At 41.4% G+C, this 21,213-nt stretch overlaps 6 protein-coding genes and 1 long non-coding RNA gene across 7 annotated transcripts; 3 read left to right on the forward strand and 4 right to left on the reverse strand.

Annotated features, from left to right (window-relative positions):
* Nucleotides 1-72: 72 nt before the first annotated feature.
* On the reverse strand, nucleotides 73-6,620 carry ppk22 (pickpocket 22). The gene is made up of 7 exons (XM_041774486.2): nucleotides 6,424-6,620; nucleotides 6,149-6,355; nucleotides 5,886-6,075; nucleotides 5,697-5,830; nucleotides 640-1,136; nucleotides 302-586; nucleotides 73-248 (listed from the first exon to the last, which is right to left on the reverse strand). Exons 1-7 carry the CDS (start codon nucleotides 6,618-6,620, stop codon nucleotides 73-75), a joined length of 1,686 nt encoding a protein of 561 aa, XP_041630420.1.
* Nucleotides 6,621-6,975: 355 nt separating this feature from the next.
* LOC108075667 (uncharacterized) lies at nucleotides 6,976-7,352 on the reverse strand. The gene has a single exon (XM_070287406.1). It carries the CDS (start codon nucleotides 7,327-7,329, stop codon nucleotides 7,114-7,116), a length of 216 nt encoding a protein of 71 aa, XP_070143507.1. The 5' UTR covers nucleotides 7,330-7,352; the 3' UTR covers nucleotides 6,976-7,113.
* Nucleotides 7,353-13,244: 5,892 nt separating this feature from the next.
* On the reverse strand, nucleotides 13,245-13,858 carry LOC108075481 (heterogeneous nuclear ribonucleoprotein D0). Its single transcript, XM_017167936.3, has one exon. The coding sequence runs from the start codon at nucleotides 13,699-13,701 to the stop codon at nucleotides 13,306-13,308; it is 396 nt and encodes a 131-aa protein (XP_017023425.1). The 5' UTR covers nucleotides 13,702-13,858; the 3' UTR covers nucleotides 13,245-13,305.
* A 736-nt stretch (nucleotides 13,859-14,594) lies between these two features.
* LOC108075419 (basic proline-rich protein) lies at nucleotides 14,595-15,909 on the forward strand. Its single transcript, XM_017167844.3, has one exon. It carries the CDS (start codon nucleotides 14,616-14,618, stop codon nucleotides 15,738-15,740), a length of 1,125 nt encoding a protein of 374 aa, XP_017023333.1. The 5' UTR covers nucleotides 14,595-14,615; the 3' UTR covers nucleotides 15,741-15,909.
* Srg1 (Sting-regulated gene 1) lies at nucleotides 15,859-16,441 on the reverse strand. The gene has a single exon (XM_017167845.2). The coding sequence runs from the start codon at nucleotides 16,419-16,421 to the stop codon at nucleotides 15,957-15,959; it is 465 nt and encodes a 154-aa protein (XP_017023334.2). The 5' UTR covers nucleotides 16,422-16,441; the 3' UTR covers nucleotides 15,859-15,956.
* Nucleotides 16,442-17,099: 658 nt separating this feature from the next.
* Nucleotides 17,100-18,325, forward strand: Elal (Elastin-like). Its single transcript, XM_017167832.2, has 2 exons — nucleotides 17,100-17,575; nucleotides 17,634-18,325. The coding sequence occupies exons 1-2, from the start codon at nucleotides 17,119-17,121 to the stop codon at nucleotides 18,143-18,145; spliced, it is 969 nt and encodes a 322-aa protein (XP_017023321.1). The 5' UTR covers nucleotides 17,100-17,118; the 3' UTR covers nucleotides 18,146-18,325.
* Nucleotides 18,326-19,859: 1,534 nt separating this feature from the next.
* LOC121501879 (uncharacterized) lies at nucleotides 19,860-20,456 on the forward strand. Its single transcript, XR_005990710.2, has 3 exons — nucleotides 19,860-20,072; nucleotides 20,211-20,235; nucleotides 20,293-20,456. It is a non-coding gene; the product is annotated as an uncharacterized lncRNA (long non-coding RNA).
* Nucleotides 20,457-21,213: the final 757 nt, after the last annotated feature.

Raw genomic sequence — 21,213 nt, forward strand, 5'->3', positions numbered from 1 at the left:
GTAAATTCAAATAATCTTTGATCAGATTTAATACTGATTAGATTAAATATATATCTCAATATATAATACTTTCTAAGGACATATGTACAACTTCTTGGTCTCCAACTGCTTGGCCTTGCGGTCTATGATATTCTGCTCCACAATGCGGTTGGACCCCTCATAGATATACTTGGTCAGAAAGAAGAGAATCTCGAAGATAGCCACCATGGAAAATCCCACGAATATGGACATGATGTTGCCAATAGTACCTTTAAAACAAAATGGTTACAGGATACTCTAAGATATAACTAGAAACACTCACTGAACACCTCGAACCAGGCGTTATTCAGCAGACGGATGTAGTACTGGGCATACGGATCGGCAAAGTAGACCCTCAGTACAGAGATGTCCGAGCTGAGCTCGGTCTGGTTGTTCTCGTCAACCTTCAGGGTGGCCAGATAGTTGTCTATGGGCAGGGCACTCATGGAAACTCGGTACTGCACATCGCTGCAGGAGGGCAGGCACTGGGGACAGTACAAGGCCTCCTCGATTTCCCGCTCTAGGCCTTGGATTATATGCCTCTCCGTGAGCACGTTGCGCCATTTGACTGTAGGGATCCGAGTATAAATAGTGTTTTCACGGACCAACTCACCAGCTTACACATGTATTGATTGAGGCATGAGACATGGCCCAGGGTGCAGTACACCACGCCATCGAGGTTCTCTACCAGTTGGAGGGGCATTTGGAATGGTAGGCAGCGACAAAGGGCGATGATGCTGCGGATCCTACACCTGGTGATGCAGTTTGGAAAGGAGTAAGCGTAAGTGTACGTCTTCATCAGCTGCTCGTTGCTGGGAGTTTGCGCCTCGTGGTCAAAATAACAGCGTCGTCCAAATGGGGAAAAGGACTTTAAGCTGTCATCGGTATCCACCACCCGAGCGTAGATCTGCAGGTAACTATCCTCGCCCTGGCCTGGAAACATCTCGAGTGCGTTGGAGGAGCTAACAGTGGCATAGTTCTCTGCATTGTGGACCAAGACGATATAGCCATTCGTGTTCAAGATGGGGGCGAAGTAGTCGGAGTGGCTGGAGTTCAGCACCACCGTCAGGCCTAGCTCCGAGCTGGCCAGGCGGTTTTTGTAGTTGCGCTGCTTGAGTCTGGTCAAGATTAAAAATTAGTCAAGGTACACAGATAAACAAGTTTCTTGGAAAAATCAAACTTATTTGACTTGATTTTATCGATGCGGTGTCTTAAATGGGGTTAAATGGTCGATTTAATCCCGTTTCGGGATTAAAACGACAAAATAATCGCCGACTTTCTCGATTCAAGTATAAAAATGCATGAAGCTTAAAATAAAATTCTTAAAATATGAAAAATAATCCCAAATATTCTTGATTCAATCCTGAAAATTCTTTAAACATCAATTGTAAGCTCAGAGAGAGAGGAGAGAGATACATATTTATACCCTTGCAGGGTATTATAATTTCAGTCAGATGTTTGCAACGCAGTGACGGAGACGTTTCCGACCCCATAAACCATATATATTCTTGATCAGCATCAACAGGGGAATCTTTCTAGATATGTCAGGAAGAAATCGATTTTTTGGCCATTTTTGCGAAATTTTATAAGGGGTTACATCATTAAAATTTTTGATTTTGATAAAAAATTTAATTTTCAAAATTTTTAAATGAAGTATGCAGATTTATTAACTGTAGAAAATCTTGCACAGAACAGTTTTCCGATTTAAAATTAATGCTCTTTTGGCCGAGTTATGATATTTTTAATTTAAAAAAAATAAAAAAGTTTTTTAAAATAAAAAATCAGATTTTATAATACAAAATAATATTTTTCTAAGTCAAGGAATCATTTACGCCCCATAAACCATATATATTATTGATCAGCATCAACCGGGGAATCTTTCTAGACATGTCCGGAAGAAATCGATTTTTTGGCCATTTTTGCGAAATTTGATAAGGGTTACCCCTTAAAAAAAGCAAAAATGGCCAAAAATTTTGATTTTTTAAAATTTTAAATTTGGTATGCAGTTTTTTTAAATTAATAAAAACTAACACAAAACTGCTTTCCGAATCGAAATTAATGCATTTTTGGCTTAGTTATGATATATTTTAATTGTTACCTGCAAGGGTATACAAACTTTGGCTGGCCAAAGTTAGCTTTCTTTCTTGTTATACCCTTGCAGGGTATTATAATTTCAGTCAGAAGTTTGCAACGCAGTGAAGGAGACGTTTCCGACCCTATAAAGTATATATATTCTTGATCAGCATCAACAGCCGAGTCGATCTAGCCATATCCGTCTGTCCGTCTGTCCGTCCGTCTGTCCGTTTCTACGCAAACTAGTTCCTCAGTTTTAAAGCTATCTCAATAAAACTTTGCATATAGTCTTCTATATGCTCTCACTGCTATATATGTCGGAACGGGCCGGATCGGACGACTATATCATATAGCTGCCATACAAATGTTCGATATATTTTTAGAAAACAAATTATAACTTTGCTGTTTTTCAACATACTTGCACCAGTTTTTAGATATGACCATTTAATATTATTTCTGAATTTTGGTAAAAATTTTATGAAAATCGGACGACTATATCTTATAGCTGCCATAGGAACGATCGGGAAATTAATAGGGAAAAATTATAACTTCGTTGTTATTCAACGTGTTTTTATCTACTCTGAGATATAAGCTTTTGTTATTATTTTAGAATTTTGGTATACATTTTATGAAAATCGGTCGACTGTATCATATAGCTGCCATAGAAGCGATCGGTAAATGTATAGACATTTAATTCGGAAAGCTGTTCCGAGTTAGTTTTTCTAAGCTTAACAAATACTGCATACTTAATTAATTTAAATAGCTACCAATAATTTTAGGATCACCAGAAATGAAGCTGGAGGAGCGAGCAGCTGGCAGGACAGACCTCAACCGGATGGCAGTAGAGGACGGTGATCGGATCTTGGCTCCGGGCTATATAAAAGCCTGCAGCAGGAGTAGATAATTAAAATATTTATAAATGCAATTTAAATATGTAAATGTAATTGATGGAACACACAAATATGAATCAATAAAAGATGGTGAAATCAATGTGCAATTTTTTTGTGAAGGCAGCATTGATTTGGGATCGTTTGGGGAAAAATCTAATTATTTTGAAAGCTAAATCTAAACTAAAAATTTTTTTTTCTGAATTTTAACATTTTTTTCGAATGTTTTAAAATTTTACTACATTTTGAAAATTTTTGACTAAATTTTTAAAATTTGTCTGAATTTTTAACATTTTTTTCAGATTTTTTATTTTTATTTAAGAATTTTTTTAGAATTAAACAAATTTTTTTTAAATATTTTAACTGCCAAATTTGAATTTGAATTTAACGACGATCAGTTTCAGTGTGCCCAGGTGCAGTTGTAAAATAACACCTAAATTTGGATTCAAAAGGTTTGAGTCTCCGCTAATTTGCGCCGGCTCCTAAATGGTTTGGAACTTGGACAATTTATAACAGTTTATACCAGTTTTCAGCTGCTTGCTGCTGATTTCTGTTCGCCTGTTACCCCAATTTGGGAAATGGGCAATTTGCTTGGAAATGTTCGGAAATTTGGATGGGCTGCTGTAGGGATGTTGTTGTAAAAAGTTTGTTGTTGCCATAAGCTGTTGTTGTCGGCAACAAATAGGTATAAATGCATAAAATGAAATATAACAGTTTATACCAATTATTATTTTTGCCCAAATGTTTTTATAACAGTTTATACCAGTTTTCAGTTGCTTGCTGCTGGTTTCTGTTCGCCTGTTACCCCAGTTTGGGCAACGGCCAAATTGGATGGAAATTTTAGCTCACTTGCATGAGTGATGCTCATCTGCATCAGTGATGCTCATCTGGCTATATTTCAATATTGGAGGTCAATAAAGTCGGGCTTAATGTCAGTGATGCGCATGTGCATCAGTGATGCTCATCTAGCTATTTTTTTGCATTATTGGTAGAAAATTGCATCTCACTAGCTGCCAGTGATGAGCATCACTGATGGAAGTGAGCATCACTGATGGAAGTGAGCATCACTGATGGAAGTGAGCATCACTGATGGAAGTGAGCATCACTGATGGAAGTGAGCATCACTGATGGAAGTGAGCATCACTGATGGAAGTGAGCATCACTGATGGAAGTGAGCATCACTGATGGAAGTGAGCATCACTGATGGAAGTGAGCATCACTGATGGAAGTGAGCATCACTGATGGAAGTGAGCATCACTGATGGAAGTGAGCATCACTCATGGAAGTGAGCATCACTGATGGAAGTGAGCATCACTGATGGAAGTGAGCATCACTGATGGAAGTGAGCATCACTGATGGAAGTGAGCATCACTGATGGAAGTGAGCATCACTCATGGAAGTGAGCATCACTGATGGAAGTGAGCATCACTCATGGAAGTGAGCATCACTGATGGAAGTGAGCATCACTGATGGAAGTGAGCATCACTGATGGAAGTGAGCAACACTGATAGAAGTGAGCAAAACTTTTCATTCAAATTGGCCGCTTTCCAAACTGAGGTAACAGGCGAACAGAAACCAGCAGCAAGCAACTGAAAACTGGTATAAACTGTTATAAAAACATTTGGGCAAAAATAATAATTGGTATAAACTGTTATATTTCATTTTATGCATTTATACCTATTTGTTGCCGACAACAAAAGCTTATGGCAACAACAACCTTTTTACAACAACATCCCTACAGCAGCCCATCCAAATTTCCGAACATTTCCAAGCAAATTGCCCGTTTCCCAAATTGGGGTAACAGGCGAACAGAAATCAGCAGCAAGCAGCTGAAAACTGGTATAAACTGTTATAAATTGTCCAAGTTCCAAACCATTTAGGAGCCGGCGCAAGTTAGCGGAGACTCAAACCTTTTGAATCCAAATTTAGGAGTTATTTTACAACTGCACCTGGGCACACTGAAACTGATCGTCGTTAAATTCAAATTCAAATTTGGCAGTTAAATTCAAATTCAAATTTGGCAGTTAAATTCAAATTCAAATTTGGCAGTTAAAATATTTAAAAAAATTTTGTTTAATTCTAAAAAAAATTCTTAAATAAATATAAAAAATCTAAAAAATGTGGAAAATTCAGAAAAAAAAATTTTAAATTCAGAAAAATTTTAAAAATTTAGAACAGTAGTTTATAAATTTTAAATGTTTAAAATTCTAGAATTGTGGTATAAATTTTATAAAAATCGGACAACTATATCATATAGCTGCCATAGAAGCGATCCGTAAATGTATAAAATACGTAAAGCCGGGAATGTAAAACTGAAACTGTCAAACTGTAAACATAATAAGTATAGGTAAAATTTAATGAAACTCTGTTTTGTGAGTGTTTTCAGCATTTAAATCTATAATATAAAAACCAAATCTGCAAGGGTATACAAACTTCGGCGTGCCGAAGTTAGCTTCTTTTCTTGTTTTTCTTTACTTATTAATATTTCTTAGTAATTTGAAATTCTTGATTTAATCTTAAGTTGACTTAAAAAAATGTTTTAATCCTAACCAGAGCGTTTTAAGTTAACTTGAGATTGAATCAAGAATTTTCGGGATTAAAAAAAATTAAGTGTGTTCGTCCTTAAATTAAGCAAATCCGACATTAAGCCGAAGTCATGCCCACTTGAGCTTAAATTTGGCAACAATATCCCGTTTTATCTGTGTAAGCTGCGCTTACTTGTTTTCCATATTGAAGGTGCAGCAGGGTCCGTACATGGTAAGGCTTTCCTGGAAGGCTTCCCTGCTAAAGCAGGGGATCTCCACATTGGCTAGGCTGCACTTCAATACGAAGTCCTTGCAGCTTGGGGTTAGCTAAGGTACATAGGTAAGCTAATTGGTCGATTTGAAAGGTCATCGATTGGCTCACCTGCTTCATAATGCGTCGCGTGTCGAAGAAGGTTTCATTGTTCCAGGTACCAAAGACATCGAGAAAGGTCTGGAAGGTAACAAAGTCATCGGTGTCTACCACAGCACCCACATGAACATAAAACTCCCTAAAGAATCTTAGGCGCTCCAGGTAATATTCCACGGGACGGCTTACAGGACTGTTCAGTCGCCTGGAGAGTGTTTAAATATTTTATTTTATTTTTTAACTAATAATAACTATTTATTAAATAAAGCCAAACTTACAGTTCCTCGGCATACCGAATGATGGCCTGTCGCGAAATTCTATTGTTTGTGCATATAGAAACCGCGGGAAACGGCACATTCTCCACGGGATAAAGGGGATCCTTTAGATTGGTAACAAAGGACTGGGCCACGAACTGCTCCCAGGTGAGAGAGAGCACCACCACCAGTGAAATGGTTGTGGCCATGTGGAGCAGCAACCAAATTATTCTGTGAAAATCTCAACAAAATGAAGGGAAGAGTACCAAGTACTAAGAAGGATTATCAGTCTGTATTACCTTTGTCCGAGTGTTAAGTTCGGCGACAAAAGCTTGTTGTATCCTTGCAGCGAAATATTCCGCAGTAGATCTGCCATATCAAGGCAAAAGGCAGAACCCAATGATGACTTACGCAGTCCTTTGGATTTCTTGTCTTTCACTGCCTTTGGATTTTTAATCCACCAAATGGCATTTGATGAGGAATCCTTTTTATCCATCTTATAGAGATTTCGAATTCTGAAGAAATTTGCTGTTGATTTGAGCTCTTATTGTGGTCTAGCACCTTTGATGGCTCTTCAACCCTTCTTTTATAGTGAAATCCTTTTATAAGTGGGCGTTTCTTGCTAATGCTTGACACCCATTAATGCCCTTTTAATTAACCAAGTTAAGTTAAGTTCCAACTAGTTCTGTTGCCTTGATTTAATTATATTGGAATGTCATATAACAGAGAAAAATATTCCCTAAGTTTAAAAGTAGTAAAGAGCCAAGTATGTAAGTTGTACTTTATAAATAAAATAATATTTTAATCTTAACATTTACATTTATTCATTAACATTAATAGTCCTGAAGCACAGGTATCGGCTCACTATTTAGGTTACACAACTGGTCTTACTTTAAATGAGTATTTTACAGTGTAAATCAGTTCATTTCTTAACTAAACCTGAGTCGATCCTAGAATATATTTTATCCCTAATTATAGCCTCTGCTTTGTTAACGTTTTCCTGCCGGCCAGAAAGGCTGACCCGGATAGTTTCGGGATCCAACGAAGGCGTATTGATTGGGATTCACCACTCGGGCAATGTCAGTGTAGCTGCGTCCACCGCGCGGCGGCGATGGGTAATATCCACGGGCAGGTGAGCCGGAGACGGTGGCCAGGAGCAGAAGCAGGCCAACCAGCAGGTTGATCAGGAATCCTTGGACTGACATGGCTTGTGAAGAAGAGTGCTGCGAGTGTACTGAACTGCACTACAGCCAGCGACCGGCCTATTTATATGGATATGGCAGGCGACTGATCGGTTCTTGCCGTTCTCAGAGGCTGGCTTATCAATCAGGTTTTGGCACCGCAGCAAAAATCCACCGAAACGCCGGAGAATTGCGTTGCCGCTCACGTAGATCTCGCGCAGTCTCATTGTATGATATGGCTTTTTATGATCACTTTGTTTTCTCGATATTTACTGACACGCTGCCCGCGCCAAGTCATTCACACCGCATCAGCAGCAGCAGCAGCCCGTTATGCCGGCCGATCGGTCGTGAGTCAGCGCATGTATCGCACCTGATCTTGACTCTAATTGCGTGGTGAATGATTTGGCTCTACTAGCACGGCTGGACTTGGTGTCGTACGTATTTAAATTCTAATTAGCGACTCCAGCGACATGAGGTAATGACGTAGGTGCGCCATCTGAGGCGATGTATTAGCAAATTCTTGCATAAACAATTGCCATGTTGGGCGCAAACAAACACTTGTCACTGACTTGAGCCGATGGCTTCCTTCCTGTAAGGTGGCTTGGGATTTGGATCTGGTTTCTGGTTTCACTTCCTCAATGTCAGTCGGGGAAGTCCTAGGCGATCAGTGACTGCATCTTAATCGGAACCAAGCGTAAGTGCTCGTAAAACGGTTATATGCAGCTTACGCAGTCAGATAATGCCCGACCTTGTTATCAGATCACCAACCGAAAATGACTATTAACTTTTTTTGGCATTGAAAAATTCATTTCGGACTTCCGACTATCCTGAATTTACATTATCTTGAATCTTTTTAATCAGATTAAAAGTTAATCAAATTATTATTTATATTGAATATACCAACAATTACAGCTAAGTATGATGATGATTTGAACAAATTGTTCTGAATAAGTAAGGTTCTCTAGAAATGGCATTAAAATGTGATGAATCATAAATCATTAAGTGCAAAGTGGGATTACACACCTTTGAGCATATTCCTGGGCACTTGTAAACCCCAAATTATATATTATATTTAGTCAGTAAAAGTGTTTAATATTCTAGTAAGAAAGTCTTAATAATGGTAAGAACAGTACTACAAGTAATATGTTTTATGGATATTCCTTAAATAATTCTTACATAGAGAAAATGTTGCATTGGATGAGAAGAAACAAGAAGGGAATCTAACGACTTTAAGATCTTACTACCAAATCAATAATGAGTAAAATTAAAAAGACTTTGTTTAATTAATCTTGAATGTATTAAAAAAAATTAGCTACAAAGGGAAGGCAAAAAAATTGTTGAACAATCAATGCAAATGTTGCTAAGAACATGCTGCGCAACACTCAAATAAAGACAAATGTTTCTAAAAACATGTTGAAAGCAACACACAAATATACATATGTCGGAGATATCCGTTATTTAATTTAACCGTAGTCGAGCCAGCGAGTTCTGTTCGCCTGCGCAGTCAAATCGAATCTGTCATCACGCCACTTTTCCTGTGGCCCTTTCACCTTTTCTTACTTTTCACTCAGATGTCATTCCTAGACAATCTCAAGCTGTCTCTCTCATTCTCTCCTATTGTTGCGACAGACGAACAGACCTCACTCAGTAACACTCCTGTTACCGACTCAACTGTCATTGCGCCTGCGCGCCAGCGACACCTACAGGCTACCAATACCTGAGCATGCCGAATAGTTCTGTTGCCATAGCAACAAGCTTTCCAAATTTGCACTTAGCAACCAACTCGCCGACACGGCCATCCTGACAATTCACGCGTCCTCGCGTGACGTGTCTTCTAATAGCTCTAAACATAACTGTCATTTTCATTTATCATTCTCTCTTTTTTCTCTCTTTGGTCTCAACTTAACATTTCATTTTATCTGTTTTATTCATGTCAAATAAGCTTTACTTTTATTTCTTCTCGCCACTTCATTCTCTTCTCGTACCAAATCTGTATCTCTGTATCTCTCTGCTCGTACCACAACTCTTACTCAACATCTCTTCATCAATTTATACAGGCTCTTGCTGCACACTTTGCAACGCTCACACGCACCTCTTGCGTCACGGTCTCTCTGGACCCTCACAGCCTTATAAATGATTCCACCAACGAGTGCCTCAGTCGGCGATCTCTCGCTTACACTTCTAGTGTCTTCAAATGTTAGTTTGGCAGGATAACCTTTCGAAACCATAGAGTACAAGCTCTTTTCGTATTTCAAAAGGCTCCGCTTCACATATTCTGACCATAGGAATAAAGTAGGCCCTGTTTCATGTGATCCGACACGGCCTTCCTGACAAATCACACGTCCTCGTGTGTTAACTTTAAATCACAGTATTCTAAAATTTCGGTACTCGTTACATTTTATTGTCAACAAACATTTAATTAATTTTCTAAACATAAGTATTGAGGCATTTAGACAAAATAAGCATCTTGGTTTCATGATAACATAACAAATTACATCTTCATTTTAATCATAATTTACAATTCAGACTTCTCTAATTACATAGCTTTATCAACTGGTGTATTTCCTTTTACACCCACATACTGACCCCCGCCATAACAATTCCTTCTGTTATGGTGCGGTCTCCACTGACCCCCGCCATAACAATTCCTTCTGTTATGGTGCGGTCTCCACTGACCCCCGCCATAACAATTCCTTCTGTTATGGTGCGGTCTCCACTGACCCCCGCCATAACAATTCCTTCTGTTATGGTGCGGTCTTTATATCCCCTCTTGGGATTCCAAGGCATCAACCGTGCCATCCATATCATCATTCCCCACATGGGAATCAGACGCATCTCCACTTGAGTCGTCTAAATCTTTATCAATCAACGTGATTGCTTATTTGTCTATTTGGCAATGCCCTCAAAAACTCATGCGCATACTTATAAGTTCTTTTGCTTGTTAAGGATTTTAAAATGTACCGATTTCCATCTTCATTTCTTTATCTCTTTCTTTCTCCCCTCTCTCATTCGTAACAATTTCAATTTCCAATTTATCCATTTTAAGTTAATCTTGCCTTAACAAAATTGTGCTCTTACTTCCATAATTTTACCGAACCGGCATAACGTAACTTTAAATTTCTCTTTCTTTATACTTTTCTCTGTGTCATGTGGTGGTATCAAGCCCAAAGGGTGGGTCCGATTGGCATCTCTTAAGGGCTTGCATTGGTTGCACTACTAACTGTGCAGTTCGCCGCAAGTTGCACCCCGCCAAGAGCATCTTCCCATCACCTCTGCGGTCCTGGTATCCAGCCAGATGACTACTTTACAACTTTACACATGATACAATTTTCAACAATCTTTAAACTTAGTCATTTCCAACAATTCTGATAAATATTGCTGAGTCTATTTTTTCCAATCCAAACACATAACGGATTTATAACCTTGATTAATAACTATCCAACAAAATTTAAGGGACACTACTGGCAGATAACATTGCCTCACACCTCTCTGTATTCTTTAAAATCCCTCTTCGTAACTCAAGTTAATTTCAATTATTTTTAGTTGTTTATAAACTATACCAATAAATCCTGAATCCTGAAGTTGATCAGTCGGTCATTTGAGATTTCCATTCTAAGTTCAGACGTTTTTCTGTCAATTTATTTTTATTTATCGGAGTTAAATCAGTCATGTGAATTCTGGACACAAAAAGAATTCCACAATTGCCTTGCGCTTTCTCTTCCTCTACTCTATGATGCACTTCAGTTAATTTTTTTTTTTTTGTTTAGAAATGATTACATCTGCAATAAGTATAGACTACAAACTCTCATCTGAGCAAACAATGCCAAAAATGTCAGAATAATTGCACGCCAACCAATATTTCCAATTCATACAAAGGCTACTTGGACTCCACAAGACACATAGTTCTACCAATATATCCACCAACATAAGGGTCTCCATTAATTAGGTGTATTAGCATTGGACCATATCCACAAGAGCTTATATCTGTTTCAAATTTGATCAGATGTTTCGAACCCACAAATAACGATTACAGGCTCATTTGTAATAATATTAAAAACGTTCGTTCCAATTTCTGAATATCGTCATTTCACTTAAAGATACTTGAAGCCGAAGAATCTGTCTCATGATCTGAGAAAATCGAGGCACACGTTTTTGAAAATAAGGCACCAATTCAATAAATGGTCTTACGACGGTCTCTTAATTGCACCGATTAAAAGGACGGACCTTTAACGTAAGGATTTTCTAGGAATTGGGTCTGATTTCTCCACCGCACACCTCATAGCTCAGATACTGCGTAGTAGGTTCAAGAAACCCACATTTGGTAACGTTAAATGGCAACTCTGGTACAGTCAACACATTTAATACAACCTTCAGCCTTCGGAAAGCCTTTTCTTCCGAGTTTGCCATGATTAACATGCATCTATGTAAACTATCGCAAATAATCATGATAAATTCCAAACGCCTTAACAATTGCATGATGAAGGTAGAAGATGCACTCTTCAAACCAAACGGCACGGCAGACCAAACAGACGGCAACTCGTAATTTTTTTTAAATTAATTATTTTTCAACAGAAACATTTTTCCTTCACAGGGTCTGACATAAGCGGCAAAGGCCACTGTCCGAAACCATTTTCGAATATTGCTTCCGATAGTCTAAGCACAACCTATCGTAGCACAGGGCTCGCCAATGGGAAGGCAGATGTGCAAACAACACTGCAATCAAACACATCTCTATTCCCATCTTTTAGCCAATTCAGCTCCCAAATCAAAGAATAATTGGAAAGGGCTCACCCGATACTGTCACTGTTGAATCACACACATCAACTCGCTTCTACATGCAGCTGATGCTGCCGCTCGCAGCCGCTGATACCCATCTCGTGCACACAGATGCAATGTGACCACCGTTATCACGCCTGAAGTGCGTCACTCCAGCTCTCCGCACTTCAGCAGCAGTTCCGCCAGTGTGCTGTTGTTGTTGTCTTCCATTCTTCCCCAAATTTTCTGGCCGACACTGATGACACTTGCAACCGTCCGGCTCAACACGCGACCAGTGCATTTGACTGCCTATCACGACTCCGGTGTCTCGCACCACGCGGCTGCGCAAGCCTTCGATGCGCCACTGAATTTAATATCGACCGAAAATCACTTTATCAGAATGCCCGCGAGGCTATGGTGAATCCCACTTCTGATGTCGGAGATATCCGTTATTTAATTTAACCGTAGTCGAGCCAGCGAGTTCTGTTCGCCTGCGCAGTCAAATCGAATCTGTCATCACGCCACTTTTCCTGTGGCCCTTTCACCTTTTCTTACTTTTCACTCAGATGTCATTCCTAGACAATCTCAAGCTGTCTCTCTCATTCTCTCCTATTGTTGCGACAGACGAACAGACCTCACTCAGTAACACTCCTGTTACCGACTCAACTGTCATTGCGCCTGCGCGCCAGCGACACCTACAGGCTACCAATACCTGAGCATGCCGAATAGTTCTGTTGCCATAGCAACAAGCTTTCCAAATTTGCACTTAGCAACCAACTCGCCGACACATACATATGTATGTAGATGTTGCAGAAGTTCAATATAGAGAAAAACTTATATTATCCGACTTTACTCAAACAACCGCAAGGATTTTATTATTTGATAGTAATTAACTTTAAGTAATATAATTTTTTTTATAAGATAAATATGATGAATATTCCGTGAAATACTCTGAAGGAATCCCTTGGTTGAATGCCCGAAAGAGGGGCTCTACTCCAGTATCCCAATAACCGAGAGATGCCAACCAGCCGACGAACGGAGGCGCGACATCACGCCATTCGCAGTCACATCACGTCCCAAGTAGCGACTGATCCGTAAGTACGCGTCAGTGGTCATAAATCTCTTGCTTAAATATACATTGACACTGTTCAAAATAATTAAACAACTTATGGATGGATGTAACTTTCGCTGACTTTATTTTAATGGCTAATACTGCTGACAACACGAACTTAATTAGGGTATAAGCTAACCCCAGAGAGGAGAAAACCGATTTCCACCTGGAAGGAATCGACTCCCACCGAGACCCACATAGCCATCGGGCTTGATAACTCTCTGTATTTCCGAGAAGGTGCGTCCTTGTCGCTGACCAGAAGTCCTTCGTCCTCCGTATGGGTTGCGATACGAGGAGTAGCTTGGATATGATGGGTACGAGTAGGAAGAGTAGGCTGGATAGGAATTGTATCCGTAACCGGCCGCATAGCTGCCATAGCCGTAGTTGCCATATCCATTGTACCCATAGTTCTGTGCTCCACCATATCCCCTGCCTGTTTTCCAAGACTTAAAGAATAGCGCGTTGCTCCAATCCAGACAGCAGGTAATCAGGAAAGCAAGGATTGCAAGATGACAGGCCCGGATTCTCATGTTGCTTCTATTTCAAAAGACTTTAAGTTCTGACAGTCCATCTACGCAGTTCTCTCCTATTTATACCCTGGGGAATGGAATCGGAATGGAGTTGGAGCAGCCACGGTGACACATTGTGGTCTAGCTCATTTCAATTGTATCTCTTTTTTACGTTTTCTTATCCCCATAAAAAACGTCGGGATCTCGGGAAGATTAGCTCGGACAACGGGCAAGCGTCGCGGCGACTCCATGCATTATGCTGGATTTATTATAGCAGACGGATTGGCACGATCAGCATGCGGAGCACGCGCCACGCACTGGAAGACTGACCGAGCCATCGCCGCTGGCCAGTGGATAATATACATACAACGGACATCCCCACATCCCCATCCATAACAAGATCATAAACTTCCACTCAGCTGAGCATCAATTTATTTAAACAAACAAAAAATACAGCGTAGTATTTCATATTTAAATTAATGTTTTTCTTGATTCATTTAATAAAAACATCTTCTTACCAAAAACAATTTTGATTAGGCTCTGATACATATTTACTAGAATATTATTTTATATTTTTGAATACCTAATTTTAATAAACCCGTCAAATTATTTTTCGTTAACTCAAAATTATTAATGTGAGAAAAACAAACAGAAGCCCATTCATAATTTATTGAATATTCTATTGTTTAATATTGATTTATTATTCATTCTACTTATATAATTGGTTTTTCTGGCCTTTGTTTACCTTTAGTTTAAAGATGATAGCGTTGATCGCCGCCGGAGAGCGGTTTAGCTCTCACTGCCCATCCTAATCTCTCCCATACTCACCCGCCGATCGACGGACAGGTTTTTGGGGGTCTAGTCAAGCATCGCGGATTATCGCATCACTTGGCCCCCCTCAGTTAGAATTAGCCTCTCGCGGCGATCGCTCGATCATGACGCGATCTTCGCCAGCTTCGATTGCTGGCCGCGCCTGTCTCGTCTGGCTTCTCGCATCCACCTCTGTCTCAATCCCCACGTGCCGCGCTCAGTTCGCCTTTTCTTCAGCCGGAGCCGGAGCAGTGGCTTCTGCCGGTGGCGTCACCGTGGTGGCCCAACTCCCCGGCTTGGCAGCTATCAATGGCCTCATAAATGGTTTGCACAACAACAATAACTTTGGACCACAGCAGCAGCAGATGCAGAGGCTGCAGCAAGGAAGGCCAGGAATGGGACCAGGAAGAGGACCAGGAATGGGACCAGGAAGAGGACCAGGAATGGGACCAGGAAGAGGACCAGGAAGAGGACCAGGAATGGGACCAGGAGGAGGACCAGGAATGGGACCTAATAGACGGGGAGGACCACCGAACCGACAGCAAGCTCCTCCTGGCTGGCCGCCGGGCTGGCAGTGGGGAGCTGGTGGCAACCAGCCGGGCTTCGGCTGGGACCAGCAACCAGGTTGGAATGGAGGCGGGCCTCCTCCGCGTCCCGGCTGGAATGGAGGCGGCGGAATGGGTCCCGGGTGGAATGGAGGCGGTGGAATGGGTCCCGGATGGAATGGCGGCGGGGGCGGTCCTCCGCCGAGACCCGGCTGGAACGGAGGCGGGATGCGACCACCACCACCACCCCCACCAAGGGCAGATTGGGGAGGAGGAATGAGACCACCGCCCGGATGGAATGGCTGGGACAACAATCAGCCGTACCCAGACTACGATTGGAGCAATCCGGATAATGGGTCTCAAACAACGACTTCGCGAACACCAACTGTACCCACCTCGCCACCAACACCAACTACCCCCAAGTCGGTGGTAACACATCCCACCTTCCAGCCACTGCCTCCCACGCAGCCCACCAAAGACACTCTGATCATTGGCACCAATCGACCGCCGCTAGTGCCACCCCCGAACCAGGTCAATCCCACTCCTGTACCACTACCCATCCCGCTGCCCACGCCGGTGCCCCTCCCATATCACTCTATTGAGGCGTCTGAAGAGCGACCCGTCATATTCCCCAGTTCCAGCAAGTACATCCATCTGCCCAACCAAGAAACTCCCTCTGAACCCATCGATGTGAGACGGAGATGAGTCTTGGCGGGGGACTTCCCCAAACCGCACTTGTTGAATATTCATAGTCCGCTCGAGATCGTCTTGGTGTCTGGTAAACAGGTTCTGGAAGCCAAAACACCCGCAAAAAGTCCGGTGCTTGACGAAACTCACGAATTTTTTAATAAATTACAGAAAAACAAACAGATGACATAGCAGATGATTGGATGGGCGGGGATTGTGGGTCATATGTGAACTCTAGTAACCTCGCTGCTTGTAGCCGCCGCCGTATTGATCCTTATAGTAGCCGCCAGGAGCGGGTGTGGGCACTGCTGGTTGGTGTGCGTAGTAGCCAGGACGCGAGGATTGCGGCGGCGGATAGTACGACGCAGGTGGGAGTACTGGCGGACGTTGTGGATAGTATCCTCCTGAGTAGCCCGGGTGTGCTTCCTGCTGATAGCCCTGGTAGCCATATCCTCCGCCATAGTGGTAGTCGTAGCCGTGCTCGTAGCCCTCTTGGATAAGTGGCCCCGGGCCGGGGTGTGGATACGGATAGCGTTCTCCTGGCAGTGGCCTTACTGGCTGATGGTAGTGCGGCTGTGGGTCATCTAAGGCGTTCAGCAGGACTTCGGCTATTCTATCAAAAGTGGGTCGGCAGTGGGCCACTCCGGCCAAGACTAGCACTAGTATCACAGCAGGCAACTGCATCTTTGAATGTTTCATTTAATTTTGCTTATTAATCAGAGCTTCACACAGTTTTTATAGCCTAGGCTGGGCCTGGTGATAAGGGAGATGAATGGAATCGAGTAGAAGAACCTTGACTACTTCAACTCATGTTGAATAAAGTACATAATCAGTTGTTTATAATGCTGATCTGTCTAACGAAGTAGTAAACAAGGTTGTCCGAAAAAGCTTTCGTTTTATATATATGATAATGATCATCTATGCTAAGATTTATTTAAAATTCTTGGGAATTCCCAAAATGGATCTGGCTAGACAATTCACACTTAATTAAAGACCAAAAATTTAAATAAAACACTAAGAAAAATACATTAAATATTATTTTAATAATAATAAAGTAATAGTTAAACTACTACTTTAGTGTTTTGTTAAATTATCACAAAATTAGCTAGGATATTCACAGAAATATCAGATGTATAAAACGTATTTAGTTATGAAAAATAATTTGTTTTAATTTTGAAAAATCTCCCATATCTTGACCAGATCTTTAAAGTTTACCCTGATTTTTTAGCAGTGTAGAACACAAAAAATTACACTCAATGAATCCACTTATCTGGCCACTGAGCCACCGCTGATAACCCTAAAAATAGACACTCAGCTAAGCTCTCATCATCACAGCCCGTCTCAGCATTAAATACACGCGCCGAGAGCTTCAAAGGTTTAGTTCACTTACGACACCATGGCCAGCAGGAGGGGAATCACTATCGCCGCTCTGGGCGTCATCCTGGTCGCCTCCATTCAGGCCAATTCCCAATTTAGCCGAGACGAGAGCCAGGAGGACCAAAAAACCGAGTTCAACGTGGCCTCCACTCTGACGGGCGGCATCAGCAGCAGTAGGCATCGCCAGCGTGCCAACCTTAATTCCCAATTGTATCCAGGATTGGCTCAGTTGGGAGGGGGCTACTCGGGTGCCAGTGGTGGCGCCATCGATGCAGCCCATGGTCACGAGCAAGGTGGCCTGGGGGTGCGACTGGGCAGTACGAACACCGTTGTTTTTCCTGGCAGCTCTTTACCGAATCCGTCCATTTCGGGAGGTCAACAGATTCCGGCATATCCGCCTCCAGGCTTTCCAGCCCAGCAAGCTCCGGTTCCTTATCCAGCTGGAAGTGGTTCCGCGCCAGGATACCCAACTGCAGGTAAGTTTTTGTTTAGGAAATATAGCATTTCAGCTAACCTTTATTTTTTCTGATACAGGAGGCTCGCAGCCACCGTTTCAGGCCCAGCAGCCAGGAGTACAGCCCCAAGTTCCAGGTTACTACCCCTATGGAGCCACATATTTGCCAATATACCCGGGATATCCACAGCAAGCTCAGTTTCCAGCATACGGAGTGACTCCTGGAGCGGCTGCTTATCCTGGAGTAGCTGGAGCTCCGGGAGTCGCTGGAGTCCCTGGAGTTCCGGGAGTTCCTGGAGTCCCCGGAGTATCTGGAGTCGCTGGAGTTCCGGGAGTACCTAGTGTCCCTGGCTATCCTGGAGTCGCTGGCGCTCATGGCCCAGCAACAAGCACTCAAAACCATTATCGCTATCCCGATCACAATCCAGCGGGACCCAACCATTGGGACCACCACTTCTCGATGAACACCGAGTACAAGGAGGATGGAGTTCACAAAGGAGCCTTCGGAACGCTGAATAACCACAATGCCTTTGGCTATGGCAGTGGCTATGGAGGCGGCTACAATGGCGCCTTTAACTCGCCGGCCTACTGAGACTGGATGAGATTACGGCAAGTGGGCGCTGTGATGGGTTTTTTGGGGTGTGGAGAAACCCGAGACGTAGTCATAAGTTGACGGACGCCCCTTTAGCCAAGGGCAGCTGTCCCTGTATCTATAGTTGTATGTCCCTGCGAGTCCTTCTGAAATAAACTTGATTCCTGCACACACACCCAACCGAGGCAATTAGCAATGCTGGCCAGTTACCAGTTGCACCTTGAGGACGGACACCCAAAGAATCGCACATACCGGAAAAAAGCCACATGCATTTAGCTCTCCTTCAGACAGATAACCTTACGTGTTGTCATCTCTTTCGCTCTCCGTCCAAGACACATTTGCAGATGAAGGGAGCTACCTGGCTGGCAGGCAGCCGAAAAACGACAAAAAAAAAGGAGCACACAATGACAGGACTCTGGTCGAAGGACGGACGGAGTTAGACGAACCAAAGGTGGTAGGAAATCAGCGCAAGATTCAAAGACCCAAGACGGTGGTGGTGCCTTTTCAGGCGCAACTGCAGCGACTGAAATCGGTTGTTCCCGTGTGTGTGCAGCCGAACGGGAAAGGGAACTGATCCAGGGACGATGTCTTGATGTCTTGCGGCGCATGCGCAGCCTGCCGCGCAAATCCTTAACAAATTTTTGGCGCTAAAATGACAGACGGTCGCGCCAAAAGCAAGGAACCGCAGCAAACCCGAATAGAGAGTGCACACACACTCACAGATTATGAATGATTTGGGCGGACGACATTGGGAGATTTTACCTGTAGCGGATGGATGGGACCATTTTCAGACAGGGTTTGATGTCCTTAGGTCATCATCTCAGCTCTCAGCTGTTCGTAGATGGGCGCAAAAAGTGCAGGGATTCAGCTGAACAGAGCTGATGGAACAATGGATGTACACACTCACCCCACGTTAAGAGAATGTGATGGAGAGGACCCCAAGAACAGGCCAAGGTTTATAGACTTTCCTTCAACCTTTGACCTTTAATAGTTTATGGATACATTCCTGATGATGGCAGGGAAATGCTCGGGAAATTCTAGAGTGTTATTTTACTTATAAAATTTTGTTTTTTAATTATTAGAAATTCATAAAAATTGCCGATTTTTATAGAAATACCACAAGTTTAAGTGATTAAGAGGACGCAAAGAAAAGGCTAAGATTTACAGACTTCCTCCAACCTTTGATCTCTAATAGTTTAGGGATACATTCCTGATGATTGCAAGGACATTTTTAATTATTTTTACTACAAATAAAAGCATTTATATTAATTAAAAATTCAAAAACATTTCAGATTTTAAGGGAAATAAGTTAAAGATGTCTTTGAAGCATTTTCTTTTTTGAAACCCCCCACTGGGTTTATTGGTTTCCTTAAAAGAAAGAAAGAACATTTCAGATTGCATTTTACAGGAAGAAGGAAAATGGAATACACACTGGGATTTACCTAACAATGTGTCACAAGAGAAAATAAGATAATCCTAGGAAAAACTATACAAATAAATAATTAAATACCCTGCAGTACCACATTTCATCAATAGGCCTTTTCATCAACAATTCATCAACGCGCCGACTGCGACGCCGACAGAACCGACGCTCTGCCGACTGCTACTTGAACCCGAACTCCCTTCGGAGACCCGAACTCCCTTCGAGTCCGATTTGTTGGTGCATGCAAAAAAAAACAAAAACAATTTGCATGGGCTTCGTTTTTTGTAGTCCGAAACAAAGTAGAAGACGCAATTAAAATAGATTCTCGAAGGTTCGACTCCATATTTTCGGAGCAGCGGTTTTCGGTTTCGTCTTGCTTCTTCTTATTCCCTTTGCATTACAAGTTGAAGTGTTCTCCACTGCAGAAGTGTCGTGTGTTAAAAATGTTAAGAAATCAAATAATTCAATAATTACGTTCCGGGCCATATTGGAATATAAAAAAAGGTGAGTAAAAAGATTGTTCTTAATTAAATAGAAGCCTATAAATGTACATATGTATATTATTTTATTTATTATATGTATATAATATATTAATATATTATATTTATATATGTACATATTATGTATGTATTTTCTTTTCAGACTGCAGTAATGGCCAATATATTGGGTAATTTTATTTAATGAAATTATATTTTCCCTTGATTAATTATAATTTTTTCTGTAGATGCAATTTCCTAAGTGACTAAAACTGAGCCTCCAGAGAAGATACTGCGCAATAAATTTGGTCTTCATGAATAGAAAGCGGAACACCAAGGATCAAAAAAACCTTAAGGCCTTTTAATATATGGATGTTTAATCTTAATTTTTTATATTTGTGTTTTAGTTTTGGTATAGAATTAGTAAGAATAAATCATATTAATAAAAATTTAAGAGTTTTATTTTTATATATGAAAAAAAAAATCATCAACAATTCATCGATGAATTGATGATGAATTGTTGATTAAAGGCTGATGAAATGTTGATGAATTGTTGATGAATCATCAACAATTCATCAACAATTCATCGATGAATCATCAACAATTCATCAACATTTCATCAGTCTTTCATCAGTAATTCATCAACAATTCATCGATGAAATGATGATTAATTGTTGATGAATTGTTGTTGATGAATGCCTATGACATGCCCATGTTAAATTCATCAGTAATTTGCATGGCCATTCATCGATGAATCATCAACAACACCCCTTCGGCTATTGATGAAACGTTGATGAATTGTTGATGAATGGTACTGCAGGGTACCTTCACCTATACATATTCTTGCATTCAAGATACAAGTTACTTTTTTTAGAACGGACGTATTAAAAATGTTTATTGGTATATTCTCTTGGCAAAAACGATACATACATAACATGGTGTACATACATATACATATAACTAGTTACTGGAACAATGCAACGTTATCAACATATTCATGGCTAGGTGAGGTGAAATGAGTTCAGGAGTAACGGCCAGGGATGGGGATGGGGTGGCTAGGGAACAGAGTCCATGAGTAGCTTAACAAACAACAGCATTAATGAACAACAACTACGTACGCTGCACACAGGACGACGAGGGTTGATCGTGGCGCATTTCCAGGTTGTACA

This window comes from Drosophila kikkawai, chromosome 3R, assembly GCF_030179895.1.
Source record: "Drosophila kikkawai strain 14028-0561.14 chromosome 3R, DkikHiC1v2, whole genome shotgun sequence".
Taxonomy (NCBI): domain Eukaryota; kingdom Metazoa; phylum Arthropoda; class Insecta; order Diptera; family Drosophilidae; genus Drosophila; species Drosophila kikkawai.

What these genes read in the sequence shown, in the direction of transcription:
- ppk22 (XM_041774486.2), bottom strand. Translation starts at nt 6,620, where the DNA reads ATGGATAAAAAGGATTCCTCATCAAATGCCATTTGGTGGATTAAAAAT. An exon ending in CGCGACGCATTATGAAGCAG is followed by an intron (nt 5,831 to 5,885) that starts GTGAGCCAATCG and finishes TATGTACCTTAG; the next exon opens with CTAACCCCAAGCTGCAAGGA. An exon ending in ATGCCTCAATCAATACATGT is followed by an intron (nt 587 to 639) that starts GTAAGCTGGTGA and finishes GGATCCCTACAG; the next exon opens with TCAAATGGCGCAACGTGCTC.
- LOC108075667 (XM_070287406.1), bottom strand. Translation starts at nt 7,329, where the DNA reads ATGTCAGTCCAAGGATTCCTGATCAACCTGCTGGTTGGCCTGCTTCTG.
- LOC108075481 (XM_017167936.3), bottom strand. Translation starts at nt 13,701, where the DNA reads ATGAGAATCCGGGCCTGTCATCTTGCAATCCTTGCTTTCCTGATTACC.
- LOC108075419 (XM_017167844.3), top strand. Translation starts at nt 14,616, where the DNA reads ATGACGCGATCTTCGCCAGCTTCGATTGCTGGCCGCGCCTGTCTCGTC.
- Srg1 (XM_017167845.2), bottom strand. Translation starts at nt 16,421, where the DNA reads ATGAAACATTCAAAGATGCAGTTGCCTGCTGTGATACTAGTGCTAGTC.
- Elal (XM_017167832.2), top strand. Translation starts at nt 17,119, where the DNA reads ATGGCCAGCAGGAGGGGAATCACTATCGCCGCTCTGGGCGTCATCCTG. An exon ending in GCCAGGATACCCAACTGCAG is followed by an intron (nt 17,576 to 17,633) that starts GTAAGTTTTTGT and finishes TTTCTGATACAG; the next exon opens with GAGGCTCGCAGCCACCGTTT.